The 12,615-nt window shown below is 44.5% G+C and overlaps 1 protein-coding gene across 1 annotated transcript in view; it reads left to right on the top strand.

The window, feature by feature from the left end:
* The window catches only part of LOC104504434 (dual specificity mitogen-activated protein kinase kinase 4-like), a gene marked incomplete at its 3' end in the record, with an annotated part of 42,002 nt that overhangs the window by 13,693 nt on the left and 15,694 nt on the right, over positions 1-12,615 (top strand). The window contains 1 exon segment of the mRNA XM_010155375.1: positions 4,415-4,589. Within this exon segment, the coding sequence (XP_010153677.1) occupies positions 4,415-4,589 (175 nt within the window).

The raw sequence follows: 12,615 nt of genomic DNA, 5'->3' as shown, positions 1-12,615 counted from the left end.
TTGAGCACAAATCAGTTCTAAAATCTCATTGTGTTGAGCAGCTTTTTACACTATGTGTGGAGAGGTAGAATATATTCTTATTAACCGTAGTGTAAATAGGAGCTTTAATAAGAGACTTCCTAGAATAATCCAGCACTAGGCAGGCTTGTGAAGCACAGCTAGTTTGCTTGGATCTTTTTGATTGGGCAGATTTGTTCTATGCATGTCAGCTGTAATGTTGAATACCTCAGCTTTTGGGCTCCTTTGAGTCCTTCAGAACTCTTAATGGAGTAAAACGGAGAGGACATAGGTAGCTACCTGCAGCATCTTTCTGGCCTTCCTTCATGTGTGATAACTTTCAATTTTGCTTAAAAAAAATCCACAAACTTTTCTCTGCTTCTCCCCATGGTCCTTCTTTTTCATGCAAGGAAATGCTTGTTTTAAAAAGTTTTGGCATCCCTGCAGTGTGGTGCTAACATCAGGGCTTGAGGAACTAACACAGCCTGTCCAAGAGCTTCCTAATGGCTCCGTGGTTCTTCCCAGGAGATCCTGTGGGCCATCTTGCCTTCGGGTCTATCTTGCCAGGCTTGCAGTGAGCAAGCTCCCATCAAATGTGTGTGACCCTGTCCTTGGCCCAGCTGCGGTGCCTGGCGCCCGTTGTCTGCCTGCCTCCTGCCAAGCTGGATCCACAAATGTTTTCATTTCTGACAAAGGGCAACTGTTTGGAGGAGTTGTTGTCTCACTTGGTGCTCCTGATCCCTGAAATAACTGCTGTGACAAGCACAGTAACCATCTGCAGTAAGACTGATTCGTTGGTGCCTTTCAAGTGCGGTAACAATGGCCTCCTGAGCCTATCGTCTTTTTTTTTTTTTTTTTTTTTTTTTACTTTTAAAACATTTCTAAAGCAAGCTGGCGAGTTGGAAGCCCAAGTCCTGTCTGAGTCAACAGGAGCTATAGTGCCTAAGGTGTATTTGAAAATCCTACCTTTAACAGTGTGAGGTGTACCTAGCCCCCCTTTAGCTATTTATTTTCTTTTAAATCATACATTAAGCCCCACAAGCCCATTTTAGACATCCTGATCATTCGGAGAATATATGCCCAGTTTTTCCCACCATTCTCAGCCTTAAGAGAGATTTGGATTGCACATCTTAAAACTGAAATGGTAAGAGGATGTGTATGTCTGACCACATTTGTGTGAACTCTAATGAGCACTAAACACAACACTGATCAGTTGCAGAAGCAGGGACTGGGCATTAATTGCTTTTCACCTGCACTGTATGCTGTTCTCTGTGGTTACCCTTTTATTTTCTGAAGCAAGCTATTGCAGTATCCAGTGTACTAGGATGTAGAGTTTAGGCAGGTTTTTTATTTTGAGGGCATGTCGACCCTGTGGATTTATGTCCTCATACATCTTTAGCAGTGTAAATTTAGTAATGCGTGTAGTGCATTGACTATTTATTTGTTCTTATTGCCTCTGTTTTACATCAGAAAATTCCCATTTTCTGTCAGTGCAGAGAATCTGTGTTTTAGATTTGCAGTTTTTGAGCTGCTTTCTTGGATAGCAATTCCTTGGGATTTTGATTTACACTGAAAAATTCCTGATGAAAAGCATAGTATTTTGATGCTAAACGTAATCATTGCTTTCCAGGTACTGATTCTTAAGATAGGCCATGCTGCTTAAAGGAAAAATGCATTGTTTACATGTGACAAATGAGCAAAGTCTATATTAAAGTGTTTGTCACTCCGTCAAACTTGTCATTTGGTGATTTGACCATTTCCCTGGGTATTTGAAAAAAGATAAGAACTGTGATTGCAATAGAAGGCTGATGGCATCATAAATACACAATGGAAGTTAAGCCAGTGATGATGGTACCTCTGGATCCAAAGCCCTGGAGCTCTGCTTCTCTGCACCAGCACACAGCTTCAGAGGGCACTCAGTGCAGACCTGAGGAGTAGGTATTTCCTAGCCCACGTCTTCTTCCCTGCTGCTGGAAGCACCCATCTTGCAGCTGCAGGAACAATGGCAGAGATATGCTTTCACACTACAGCTGCGGAGAAACAGGGTTCTTGTGTAACAGGGAAATAATGAATTCAGACTTGCTTTCTTTTCTGATGTAGGGTGAGAAAAGCAAAGCTTCCTGGGTCGAAAAAACAGAGGGGGAAGAGTGGAGATGGGTTTAATTGCTTTATTTGAACCATGTTAATATTTCAACTTTTTAACTCTATAAGAGCTGCAATCTGAAACGTTGTTTTGAAACAAGAGATGGGAAGAGTTTGGTCAGAAAATCAAATCCCATGTTTCACCCTCCTGGTAATACCTCTGCCTTTTTCCCCCTGCCTTTTTGAAGAAGATTTAGCTCTCAACGCTTGTGCTTATTCTTGCCTGCCAGCTGGCAGGTGCTAAGCAGGAAATGATCCTCAGCATGATGCTTCTCACCTACCATTTTCCATCAGAAGGAGAACTATTTTTATGGTACTGACAAAATAGCATGGTCAAGCAGTTAGACAGTAACTGATTCATGCAGCTTCCAACATAAACTGCCTGCCGGACAGCTGGCAAGTCTGGAGGTCATGCTTCTTTTCTTTTTTTCCTCTGTTCTTTTTTTTTATAATTTTCATTTTACTGCCTTATTTTCATTCCTTGCTTTTTAGCAAGCACATTCTATGGAGAACCCCACTCACTACAGTGTTTGTTATGCGCAGAAACTCTAAGATCTGTAAACAGTGCTAACGAAGGGTTGCCACCTCTGCTCCATGGGCTGCTGTGTCTGTCGCATCTGTGCTGTATTGTAGCACTATCAGTGGGTTTCCTGAATTATTCCCTGGGACAGTGGAGGGACACTGTGACAGTTTAAAAATCTCCAGTTAGGCAGGTTAGAGAGCAGGAAGGACCAGGGCAGGCAAAGCACAGGTGGGGAGATCTGCTCAGTGAGGCTTCCATTGAACTGGTCAAGGGTTCAGGACATCCAGCTTCTCAAAGCCTGTGAAGTGCTAAACTGGAGTGTTGCAGAGAAGCTGAAGTGCAAATGAAGCCATTTGAGCCATAGCTGCTGTGGTCAGTCGACCTGTGGACCTGACCTCACTGCCCTCACAAAATCTGGGTTCGAAATGTAACCCTGGGGAGATCATGGCATCCAGCTGGGTAGCATTTGCAGCTGCTGGTTGACAAATGGTTGCATTTATCAGCGTGGAATTGGCCATAAGATGTTTATTCCTTTGACTGATAAACTCTGTAAGCTTTCTGCATGTGGTTGAATACTTCATACATGTTCTGCTTGTTGGGCCAGACCCTCGATGAGCAAGTGGTGGCTTGATCAAGTGCCCAAGAGAACCGATCAGAGTCCAAGGCAGGAGTTTGACAGAATCTCCCATGTACATAAGGTGGTCAGAAGTACCTGTTTGCTGCAGTATCTATGTGATATTGGTGTGCCCTGCAGCGGGAACTGTCTTTAATGCTGTTAATGCTACTTGAAAGCAGGAGGCTCAGACTTCTGTCTTACTTTAAAACCTAAGAAGTGCAAATCAGCTAATTCATTAATGAAAAAAAAAATACAATTTGCATGGCATTTTAAGATGAAGTGTGTTGAAAATACTGATGCATCCCCTACTAAAACAATGACAGCATTGCTGCATTTAAATGAGTAATTGGGCACCTTAAAATAACCGTTGAGCTCTTCTGTGCTACAAATTTTGACCATTTTTCTGCTGCTTACCTCAACAAATTGTGGTGGCTTCAGTAGGAGCAATGTTTGCCTGAGAACGTTAATTTAGGTTTTCAGTAAAGAACACACACCTGTACAGTCAGTTTTTGTTTTCATGTCACAAACGTCTTTTTTTTTATATATATCAATTATTGGCTTTTATTTGTTTTTGAATAAATTTGATGATTACCTTATTTAAAAAAAAAATAATGGCAGTTTTCCCTTAAGAACAAACTCCTTTTAAAGTCGTCTTGGTTCACACAGAAGATCTTGCCTGTGTTACACAGAAACCCAACTAGAATGGAGACAGTTGCTGGGAATGTGGTGGTGTAGAGCAGCAGAAGCTTTGGGAGATGGGGCTGGGGAGTGTTCTTCAGACTCTTGGTTCTGCATGTTATCAGATCCTGCTTGAAGCTTGATGTATTTTGTGCAAAGTAGAAAGAACTGTGTAAATGAGTGATTAGAATGACTCTACTGTATGAGACACATTGAATTTTATGTCACAGCTGGAGGAACTTATCCTTAATTAAAGCTGTGGGCAAGTGTATGTCATTTTTGATCTAACATTTTTCCTCACCCCTGCATCCCCTACCCCGGCCACAATCCTTTGTGGAGTCAGATTGTTGCTGTAGCCTTTGTGAACCCCTCTCTTCTAATGTTTAATCAAGTGCTGAAAAGAGAAACTTACAGATTATTTAAAATGTGGAAAAATTGCTTCCCAATATTTTTGACAGAGAGAGACTGAGAACACACAGCATTGAATCATCAGGAAAATTGAAGATTTCCCCTGAACAACATTGGGATTTTACAGCAGAGGACTTGAAAGACCTTGGAGAAATTGGACGAGGCGCTTATGGTTCTGTCAACAAAATGGTCCACAAACCAAGTGGGCAAATTATGGCAGTTAAAGTAGGTGATGCCCGTACTTACATTTATACTTCAGTCCATCAGGGATGAATTGGGATGGAGAATTAATGTTCTTCCATCTAGCACCCATCTACTGCTCTTTTCTATTTATTTCCAGTGTAAAGGCTGCTATTTGCTGAAGATGCATTGTATAATGGGCATATTGTCAAGTGATTTGTGAAGGTCTTATAATTGCTTGTGCCCTTTTGAAAATGCCTGTCAGAGACCTGCTGTTTTGAGGGGATCATGTCTGGATGGGCCTTTCACCTCTGGGTCACTGGTTCAGATACAGCCTAGGTTGGTAGTAGGCACAAGTTGACATCTAATAGCTTCTTGTTGTCTTTTGTGAAATAAGGTAGTGACTTAAAATTTGCTTTTTATGTAAGCATGTGCCTTGGTGTAGCCTCACCAGGAGGAGCTGGAATGGTGTGAACATCTTCTAAGGAGTTTTTGCTCTTGCAGATGTATGATGGAGTATCTTTGCTTTGTGCAAAGATGCTTTGCTGGACCTGCTCTAGGGATGGAATGCATAGCAGTTTTCTGGGCTGTCCATTTTCTACCTTATGCTACCCAAAAACTCACCTTAAAACCAGAAACAATATGCAACCTTATTTCCCAGCTGGTCCATACGGAGTAATTGTTTTGTTGCAGCAGTGCTGCTCACTAGGCCTCTTGAGTAGCTGTTTGTCCATCAAGCTAGGTGGGGTAGGCAGCAGCCATTCTCTCTTTCTCTATTATCCTTTTCTTTGCTGGCTGGCATCTAATGACATCAGTCTTTTAACTGTTGGTGATATCAACCCTGAGTACTCCCATGAAAGAGTAGAAGTGAGTGCTGTAGGCGTCTCTGTTGCTATCTTTCCAGCTTTCTCTGTCTTCTTTGGAACATTCCCTGTTCTGATCTGGAAATGTTCACTCCTGCTGGTCTCATGTGCCAGGTAGACATGTCTCGGCCCCAGCTCTACCTGCTGTGAATGAGTCATACTTGTCAGTAGTGTGTCAGCAAGTTACTGGAGTAACGACCATCCTTTGGTTTTCTCCAGTAAATAGTGACTTCCTCACAGTGGTAGGATCACTGGCCAGATCTCTGAGTGTTTTGGATGACCAAGCAGTGGTGTTTCAGCCCGTTTTTGAAACCCTAAAATCTCTAGCTCCACTGGAGACTGCCTGTAGCTATAGCTTATTTTTTTTTAGTTGTCTTTGGTGGAACTTGTAGATGGAGTTTGCAGTTGTATCTATAATCATGATAGCCATGGGTAAGAAAAAGGCATACCTACAGCTGAGTGGCTTTGTTATCCAAAACTCTGTGGTGGGTACAGCTGTGCTGAGAAGAATGCTTTGTGGGATGAGCTAACACCATGGAGAAGGAGACCCATCTGCTAGCACAGAAATTATGTTGTTGCAGACTGTGTTTGCATAAGGGGTGTTCAGCATCACAAGATAATCTTGTCAGTGTTGAGGGTCTGTGGTGCAGGTACAGCCTCCCATCTGGGAGGCAGAAGGCAACAGTGCCATGCTCTTGAGGCACACAACTGGAGATGACATTGCACAGCCTGGGGAGTCAACCTTCCCGAGGGTAGGGGTGGCCTGAGCCCCAGGGGGGTGCTGGGCTTAGGGCCTCACTTTGAAACAAATAAAAGCTGATAGGTTTACAGTGTCTGAACTTGAAATGTCAAAATTGTAGGCTGGGATGGTCCCACCTCTTTTCTCTGAACCTGCTCCTCTTGAGCAGGCATGGCTAGGCCTGCAGGAGAAGGAAGGTTGGAGGGTCTGGGCAGACGCATCATTTCTAAAATATTAGCGGCTGGGGACTGTTTTGTTTGTCCCAGTGGGGTTAAAACACAAAATTGAACAAACGAAAACCTCTGGGTGGAGCAGTAAGCGAGGTCTCTAAGGCAGCAGCAGCTATTCCACAGCTTGGATGGTGTAGTTATTTGAGATGAGATTTCAGGACAGGGCTGAGCCTAGACTAGCGACTAGTTAATCCTGAATTACTTGGCCTTTTCGTTCTCAGATTGCTGTTGCTTTTGGGGCAGACAGGGTTGTGCATTAATCTCGCTGTGCTGCTCTATCTAAATCTATCTGTGTTTCGGGGTTGTCCACCTCCTGCTCTGTGTCCCTCAAGCCTGTGGTGTCCTCACAGTTTCCTCACCTTGCATTCAGGGAAACCAGCTGCTCCCTACGGTCTCTCCTTGTTCTACAGGCAGGAATTGAACTTGTTTTCTTCTCCTTCAGCATAATGCCCTTCTGTAAGGAAATGTTTAGGAGGGGGCTTGTGGTTTGAGAAGAAGAGGTGTCAGTGTATTGGTTTGAGGTTTGGCTATGATCTCAAGGACACTTGGCAGCTCCATGTTGTGGCACCATGCTGTGTGCAGGGCAATTGGAATGCCACCCTGCAGCTAGCTGGATTGTGAAATGTCTGGTTATTTGGTGGTGCTACTGTCCCTCTCCTGTGCTTTCCCAAGAGCAGCATCAGTACAGCAGGCACATCATTCTTGGAAGGACATTCAGCAGTAGGAAATAGCCTTATTGAGGCTGCAAGCCAAAACTTATTGGGTGTTCTGTACTGATGAGTGAAACAGAGATGGCTCCAGAAGCTGATAAGTAGATGCAGAGAAAACTGGTATGGTGGCCTTCCCCAGCTGCTCCTCCATCCTTCACCATCACTACCCAAATTTCCAGTACCATTGCTGCAAATTTCCAGCAGGTATCTCCCTACCCCACTTCTGGAAGGGTCAAGTCCTGTTTGCAGCTACTGTGACCAGGCTGAATCCCTTGTGGCTTCTCAGCCCCTTCTACCGTGGACAGATTCAATTCCTCTTTATTCTACAAGCACGCCGCAGTTATATTATAAAGAGTGGGTGAGACATTGCTCTTTACCCCAGTCTGGAGTCTTCCTCTGGCTGATCCCAGCTCCTGATACACCAAGGCAGCCTGGCACCTCTGGGCACTCATCCTGCTCACCTTTAAGCCTGCCACATGCGGCTGCTGGAGTATGTCCTCAAACCCTGTTTCCTGTTCCTTCCTCTGGGTTTTTCTAGCCTGTCATGCACAAAGAACAGTCTTTGTTTCCTTGAGGCATGGTTTAGCTTAGCCTTCTGCTTTCTCCCCTCTTGTGCATGTAACTCTAGTGCTGCAGAGCACACCAGCTCCCGCTGCCCCTGAGTACGGCCTTTTTGTACTCTTCCTGTCTACATTTCATACCAGTGCAGGGGAAAGATTCTGGAGTGCTGGAATATCCCCGAAATAACTTGAGATCTTGCTGTGGTGGCACCATTTTCGTTCATTTTTCTCTTATATGCATTTTGCCTCATCAGCCAATATATGAATCCTGGCAGATACAATCCTGGCACTTTTATTGAGGGTGTCTAGCTGCTGTCATGGGCAGGGCTACCAGGCCTCTGCGTGAGTCAGAAAGGTTTCATCTGTACTCGGGCATCAGACACGAAGTAGGAAAATGAGCCTCATCCTGTCACTGGCATGAGACCACTGCAGCAAAGCTTTGGCTGGTGGGCCATTGTTGAGGAGAGGCTTGGATGATGAGCTCTTGTCCCCAGTCCTGCTCCTTCCTCCAGTTTTTGTCATTCTGTACCACTATGAATATCTACTTAAATAACAAAAAAACATTAGTGTGCCTCTTCATGAACAGGCTGGAGTTGCCTGCAGGAACAGGGACCTCACGTCTGTGAGGCTGCCAGCTGCAGCAGGTTGGTTTTGGAGGTAGACGGGTCTTTGACACAATACTTTTGCATCCCTTACCTGTTCTGCCATAGAGAACCTCTTGCTAGAGCCATCAGGTAAAGGGAGACGTGATAGAGGAAAGAGGAGTCCAACTCAGAGGATTTGTATTCAAACCTCTCATTTTTTGCCCCTGGGGAATGTTGTATTATGTTTTCCAAATCTTAATAAAAGACAAACCTCTTATTTGTTAGGCTCCTTCCTCTCTCAGCTCTTCCTAGAGCTGCAAAGTCCCTGTTCGGTCTGGGTCAGCTGGCATTGTGGTTTTCCTCTCGCTAAAAAAAAAAATGCTATTCATTTTTTTGAGGATTTATTAGCACATGAGGTCACAACACTTCAAGGTGGGAAAGAAAAGAGCCCAATTTTGTTTAATGCCAGCTTTGTCTGCAAATTCACAGTTGTAAGGTGAGTTTGTATGTTAACTCCTCACTTCCTTGGCAGGTTTCTCTTCTGGGCTCCTCATCTTCCTTAAGGAAGTCCCTGCCCTGGCTGGCATTTACCTGCAGCACCAGCTCTCTTTTATATTGCCTGGTCTGGCTTCCAGTTCCACCCAGTGTCCTTTGATTTTGCTTCTAGATTCTTGTTTCTCTTTAGTCTGTTTGCCCAGTCTGTGGCAGTTCGTAAGTGGCTTGTGAATAATCTCCCCAGCTTCTTTGCTCTGAGGAGATCCCTTCTCGGGATCTGCTGTACTGCTGTCACTCCTGGTTTTATCCCAGAGGCTTCACGGCATGTGCTGTTCTACAGCTCCCTTTTGTATTTGCCCACCAGCTTTACTATTCATTGTTGTCCCAGCTGCTCCAGGGGGTTGTGCATCTTGTTGCATGATGGTACCACAAATCTGAGGAACAGGACTGTCTCTGACACATCGGAGGAACCGTAGAGAAGCCCTGTTTTATTTCAGTGAATTGGTTTTAAGCTCACACAGCAGCTGGGGTGTTCCTTTGTGTCCTGAGGTTTCCCTCTGGCACTGGTGGTAGTTCATCAGAAAAAAAGAGAGAGTACTTTAAATGATCTTTGGCATACTTGGTTTTTCCAGACTGGTATAAAAATACATAAATGAAAAAAAGCCCAAACTGGAATGAAAGCTGGGGAGTGTTCTCCATGTTGGAGCAGGAGACTCAGCTTTTTACTTAAATACTGCATATTATATATACCTGGTGTGGGTTTTATTATCCAGGGTACTTAAAAAGGCTTTTTGAAGGCTAGGAAAGTCCCCTGTTGGAAGGGTTCACAAGGTAAACAAGCAAATATTTAAAATAGACAACCTTTAATCTGTTAGGTGGTGCCTGTGTGGATCAGGAGCATGAGCATGGCAGTGATGTCCCAAGACTGCAGGGAGCCCTCACTTCCCACTCCTCTCCCCTTTAGCCCCCTAGCCCTGGGTGCCAGGCAGGCACTTTCTGTCCTGCAGCAGGGAGCTTCTGCCAGTTTTTTTTTAAGCAAGTTCAACTGGCTGAAAAATATACCATCAAGAGGCAAGTAAAGTGGTTTGTGCTTCAGTTGACCTTCAAACTTCTTACCATGGCCCCATGTAAACATCTTGCACCTCTTTTTAATGGAATTATTTTTCTGTCCAAAATAGTTACAGGTAGGAGAGTAAGCCAGCTAGGGAGGGGGTATTTTTGTCCGCAGTCCTTCTTTTTGGTTTTCTCTCACCCCAAAAGATGTAGCAATTTTCAGCTGTATTCCAGAATTTTCTCTATCTTCCCATATCTGTTGTATAAATCAGCCTAGCTAATTTAGTCCTGCTCTGCAATATTGCCTAGATAGTCTCCAGTTCCAGCCAGCATTCTCAGATAGTGTTGCTGGTTTCTTGTTTTCTCTTGTTGTCTAGCAGTATTTTTGACCAGACTACAGGTAGTGATCCACTTCTGCTCTAAACTCCTCATAAGAAAATCAGGGACAATTTCAAAATCAACTGGGTAATTGGAGAAGCTGGCCAAGGCACTGGTTAGAGATACATAAAATTCAGTAGGATATCAGGCCTATGAGGTGTCCATAAAAGATCCCTGTTCTTCTGGAGAAACCAATAACCTGTGGAGCCATTTCTTGTTCAGAGGACAGTGCTGCTTTTGTATTGTTTTGCTTTGTAGTCAGTGCTTCTTCTGTCATCCATAGCTTTAAAACAGATGTTCATGTCTTTGGCTTTCCCAGGTTTTCTCTGATGGCAGCCTCACAGCTGAAATAGGTTGCTAAGTATCAGATATCCACGAGAGCAGAAATTTAACATTCATTTATACCTCTCATAATCTCTTCATACTTACATGGATGCCTGATAGCCCGGAAAAGCCCACCAAAACAACACATTAAACATGTTAAGATCAGTTAAGGGGCAAATTTCTCTGTCCTTCTGATTTCCCATGCAACCTCTGAAGAGAAATCTTGGGATTTTTTGCAAGCTGGCTTTAATACAAAACATAAATTATGTTCTTCACACTGTTAGGTACCCTCTGCCAAGCTGTGACTCCTTGCGGTTTATTGAGCAGAATTTTCTGTTTCACTCATCTGTTTGGGTAGCTGGCTGTTAGGGAAACTAGTGCTCCAAGCACTGCTGGTAGTACACTGGGAAAGGAGCGATTGAGTCAGGGATAAAAGAAAATATGGAGAGGGAGCAAGAACCTTGTTATAGGAGGTGGGAAACTAGTTGTGATCGGTGGAAGACCTGACATAGTTCAGTCAGCAGTAAGTGTGTTTTGGATGGGTAGATAAATATTCTCATCCTCAGCAGCAAGTGGGCAAACCCCCTTCTTCCTGCTAACTTGGTGTCTTCAGTCCCAGCCATCCCCATGGAGCCACCAGTCCTCTGGGGGCACCATCAAGAACTGCTGTGCTGTGCTTTCTGCTGTGGACACGTGTGAGCCCTCGACACAGAACAGCACTGTGTTGTCTCGCATCTCAAGGGGTTTGTTTTCAGTTTGGTGCTTATAGCGCTTTTTTTCTTTCCTTTTCTTTCCTTTTCTTTTTTTATCTGGTTGCTACCCACTGCACCTGAATCCTTTTGTGTGTGAATTGGGGCTGGGTGATGTCTCTCCTGTTTTGGGTCTGATTTCTGGGGTCTGTCTGGTTTTAGGTTTGAGAGTGGTCCAGTCCACAGTATAGCTTAACCTTTTGCTGTTGAAGCTGCCCAGGGCATAGCTTTCAGAGCTCTTGTTCCTGATATCAGAAGGCTTTGTCCTAGGCTGTGTTTGTATTAAAAGGGCTGGAGGATTTGATGCAGTCTGTTTGAGGCTAACAATAAACCATTGAAAAAGAGATTTTCCTTAAGCCTCTACTGCAAACCCCACCTTTTCTGTATGTAGCTTGTTTGGCCATGTCAGTGACTACATGCAGTAGAGTGACCATTCTGAGGTGTCAGACCTGTCCATCTTTGTCTTGAATGGTGTCTTCAGACTGTTGCCTTGCCTCATGTCTTCCTTCCCTGACATCTCCTGTGTTCTTGGGGAGTCTGTCTGTGATAGCTGCTGCAGTCTCTTTCATCCTTTCTTGGATTTAGGTAGCAGATCATCATTACGGTTTATGTGCTGTTTAGATACTGGCATCAGTCCCCTTTTGCTGCTTCTTCCTTGTTTCACTGGTGAACACTTGTTCCGTAGCTGGTGAATTGGGACTGCTGACCTGAAACAGAATCCCTGGTGGGCTCCAGCTAAACAAAGCCACCTTTTCCTGACTGGGCTGATCTGAGCTCAGTGCTGTCCCACATGTTGCTCCTGATAGTTTTCACCTTCTCTTGAATTTGCCAGTCTCCAGTCTTCAGCACTCTTGTGTGTGACCTCCCAGGCTTGCATCATGTCGTTACCTTCACTCCCTGAAGCAATATTTGTTGGGGAGTCCATGCTGGCTTCTGAAGGTGCCCTTCGGGTCCCATGTCTTCCTGGATCCTCTGCCCTGTAGTCAACCCACCGTCTGTCTTCTGGGTCCTCTGCCTGCTCTTTCGCTTTCTCCCTAGGGGATTGGGTTGGGGGAAAGGAGGAATCTTGGGGCTTGGTGTCATTCTGAGGTGCTGTTAAAATCACCTCCTCCATACAACATATATTTCACATGCTTTGCAGAGTTGGAGAAGTAACAGCAGAGAAGGAAATGTCAGAGGTGGGAGGACATGGTTTCAGGGGAAGTTGTGGAGTTGAGGCACACTCTGTGGGGATGACTGTGACAGGATTGTGCAGATGCAAGGAGAATGCAGAGTGGGGCTGGGAAGATGCCCAGATGACCAGGAAGGGAGCTTTTTGGAGACAAGATACTGAGTTGGCACAGAAGGGAGATGTCAGTTACAATTACCATTTCATGCAGTGCTGGT

This window comes from Eurypyga helias, unplaced genomic scaffold, assembly GCF_000690775.1.
Source record: "Eurypyga helias isolate BGI_N326 unplaced genomic scaffold, ASM69077v1 scaffold23487, whole genome shotgun sequence".
Classification (NCBI taxonomy): Eukaryota; Metazoa; Chordata; class Aves; order Eurypygiformes; family Eurypygidae; genus Eurypyga; species Eurypyga helias.
The sequence above is the reverse complement of the archived record's forward strand: the minus strand, read 5'-3'. Positions and strand labels throughout refer to the sequence as shown.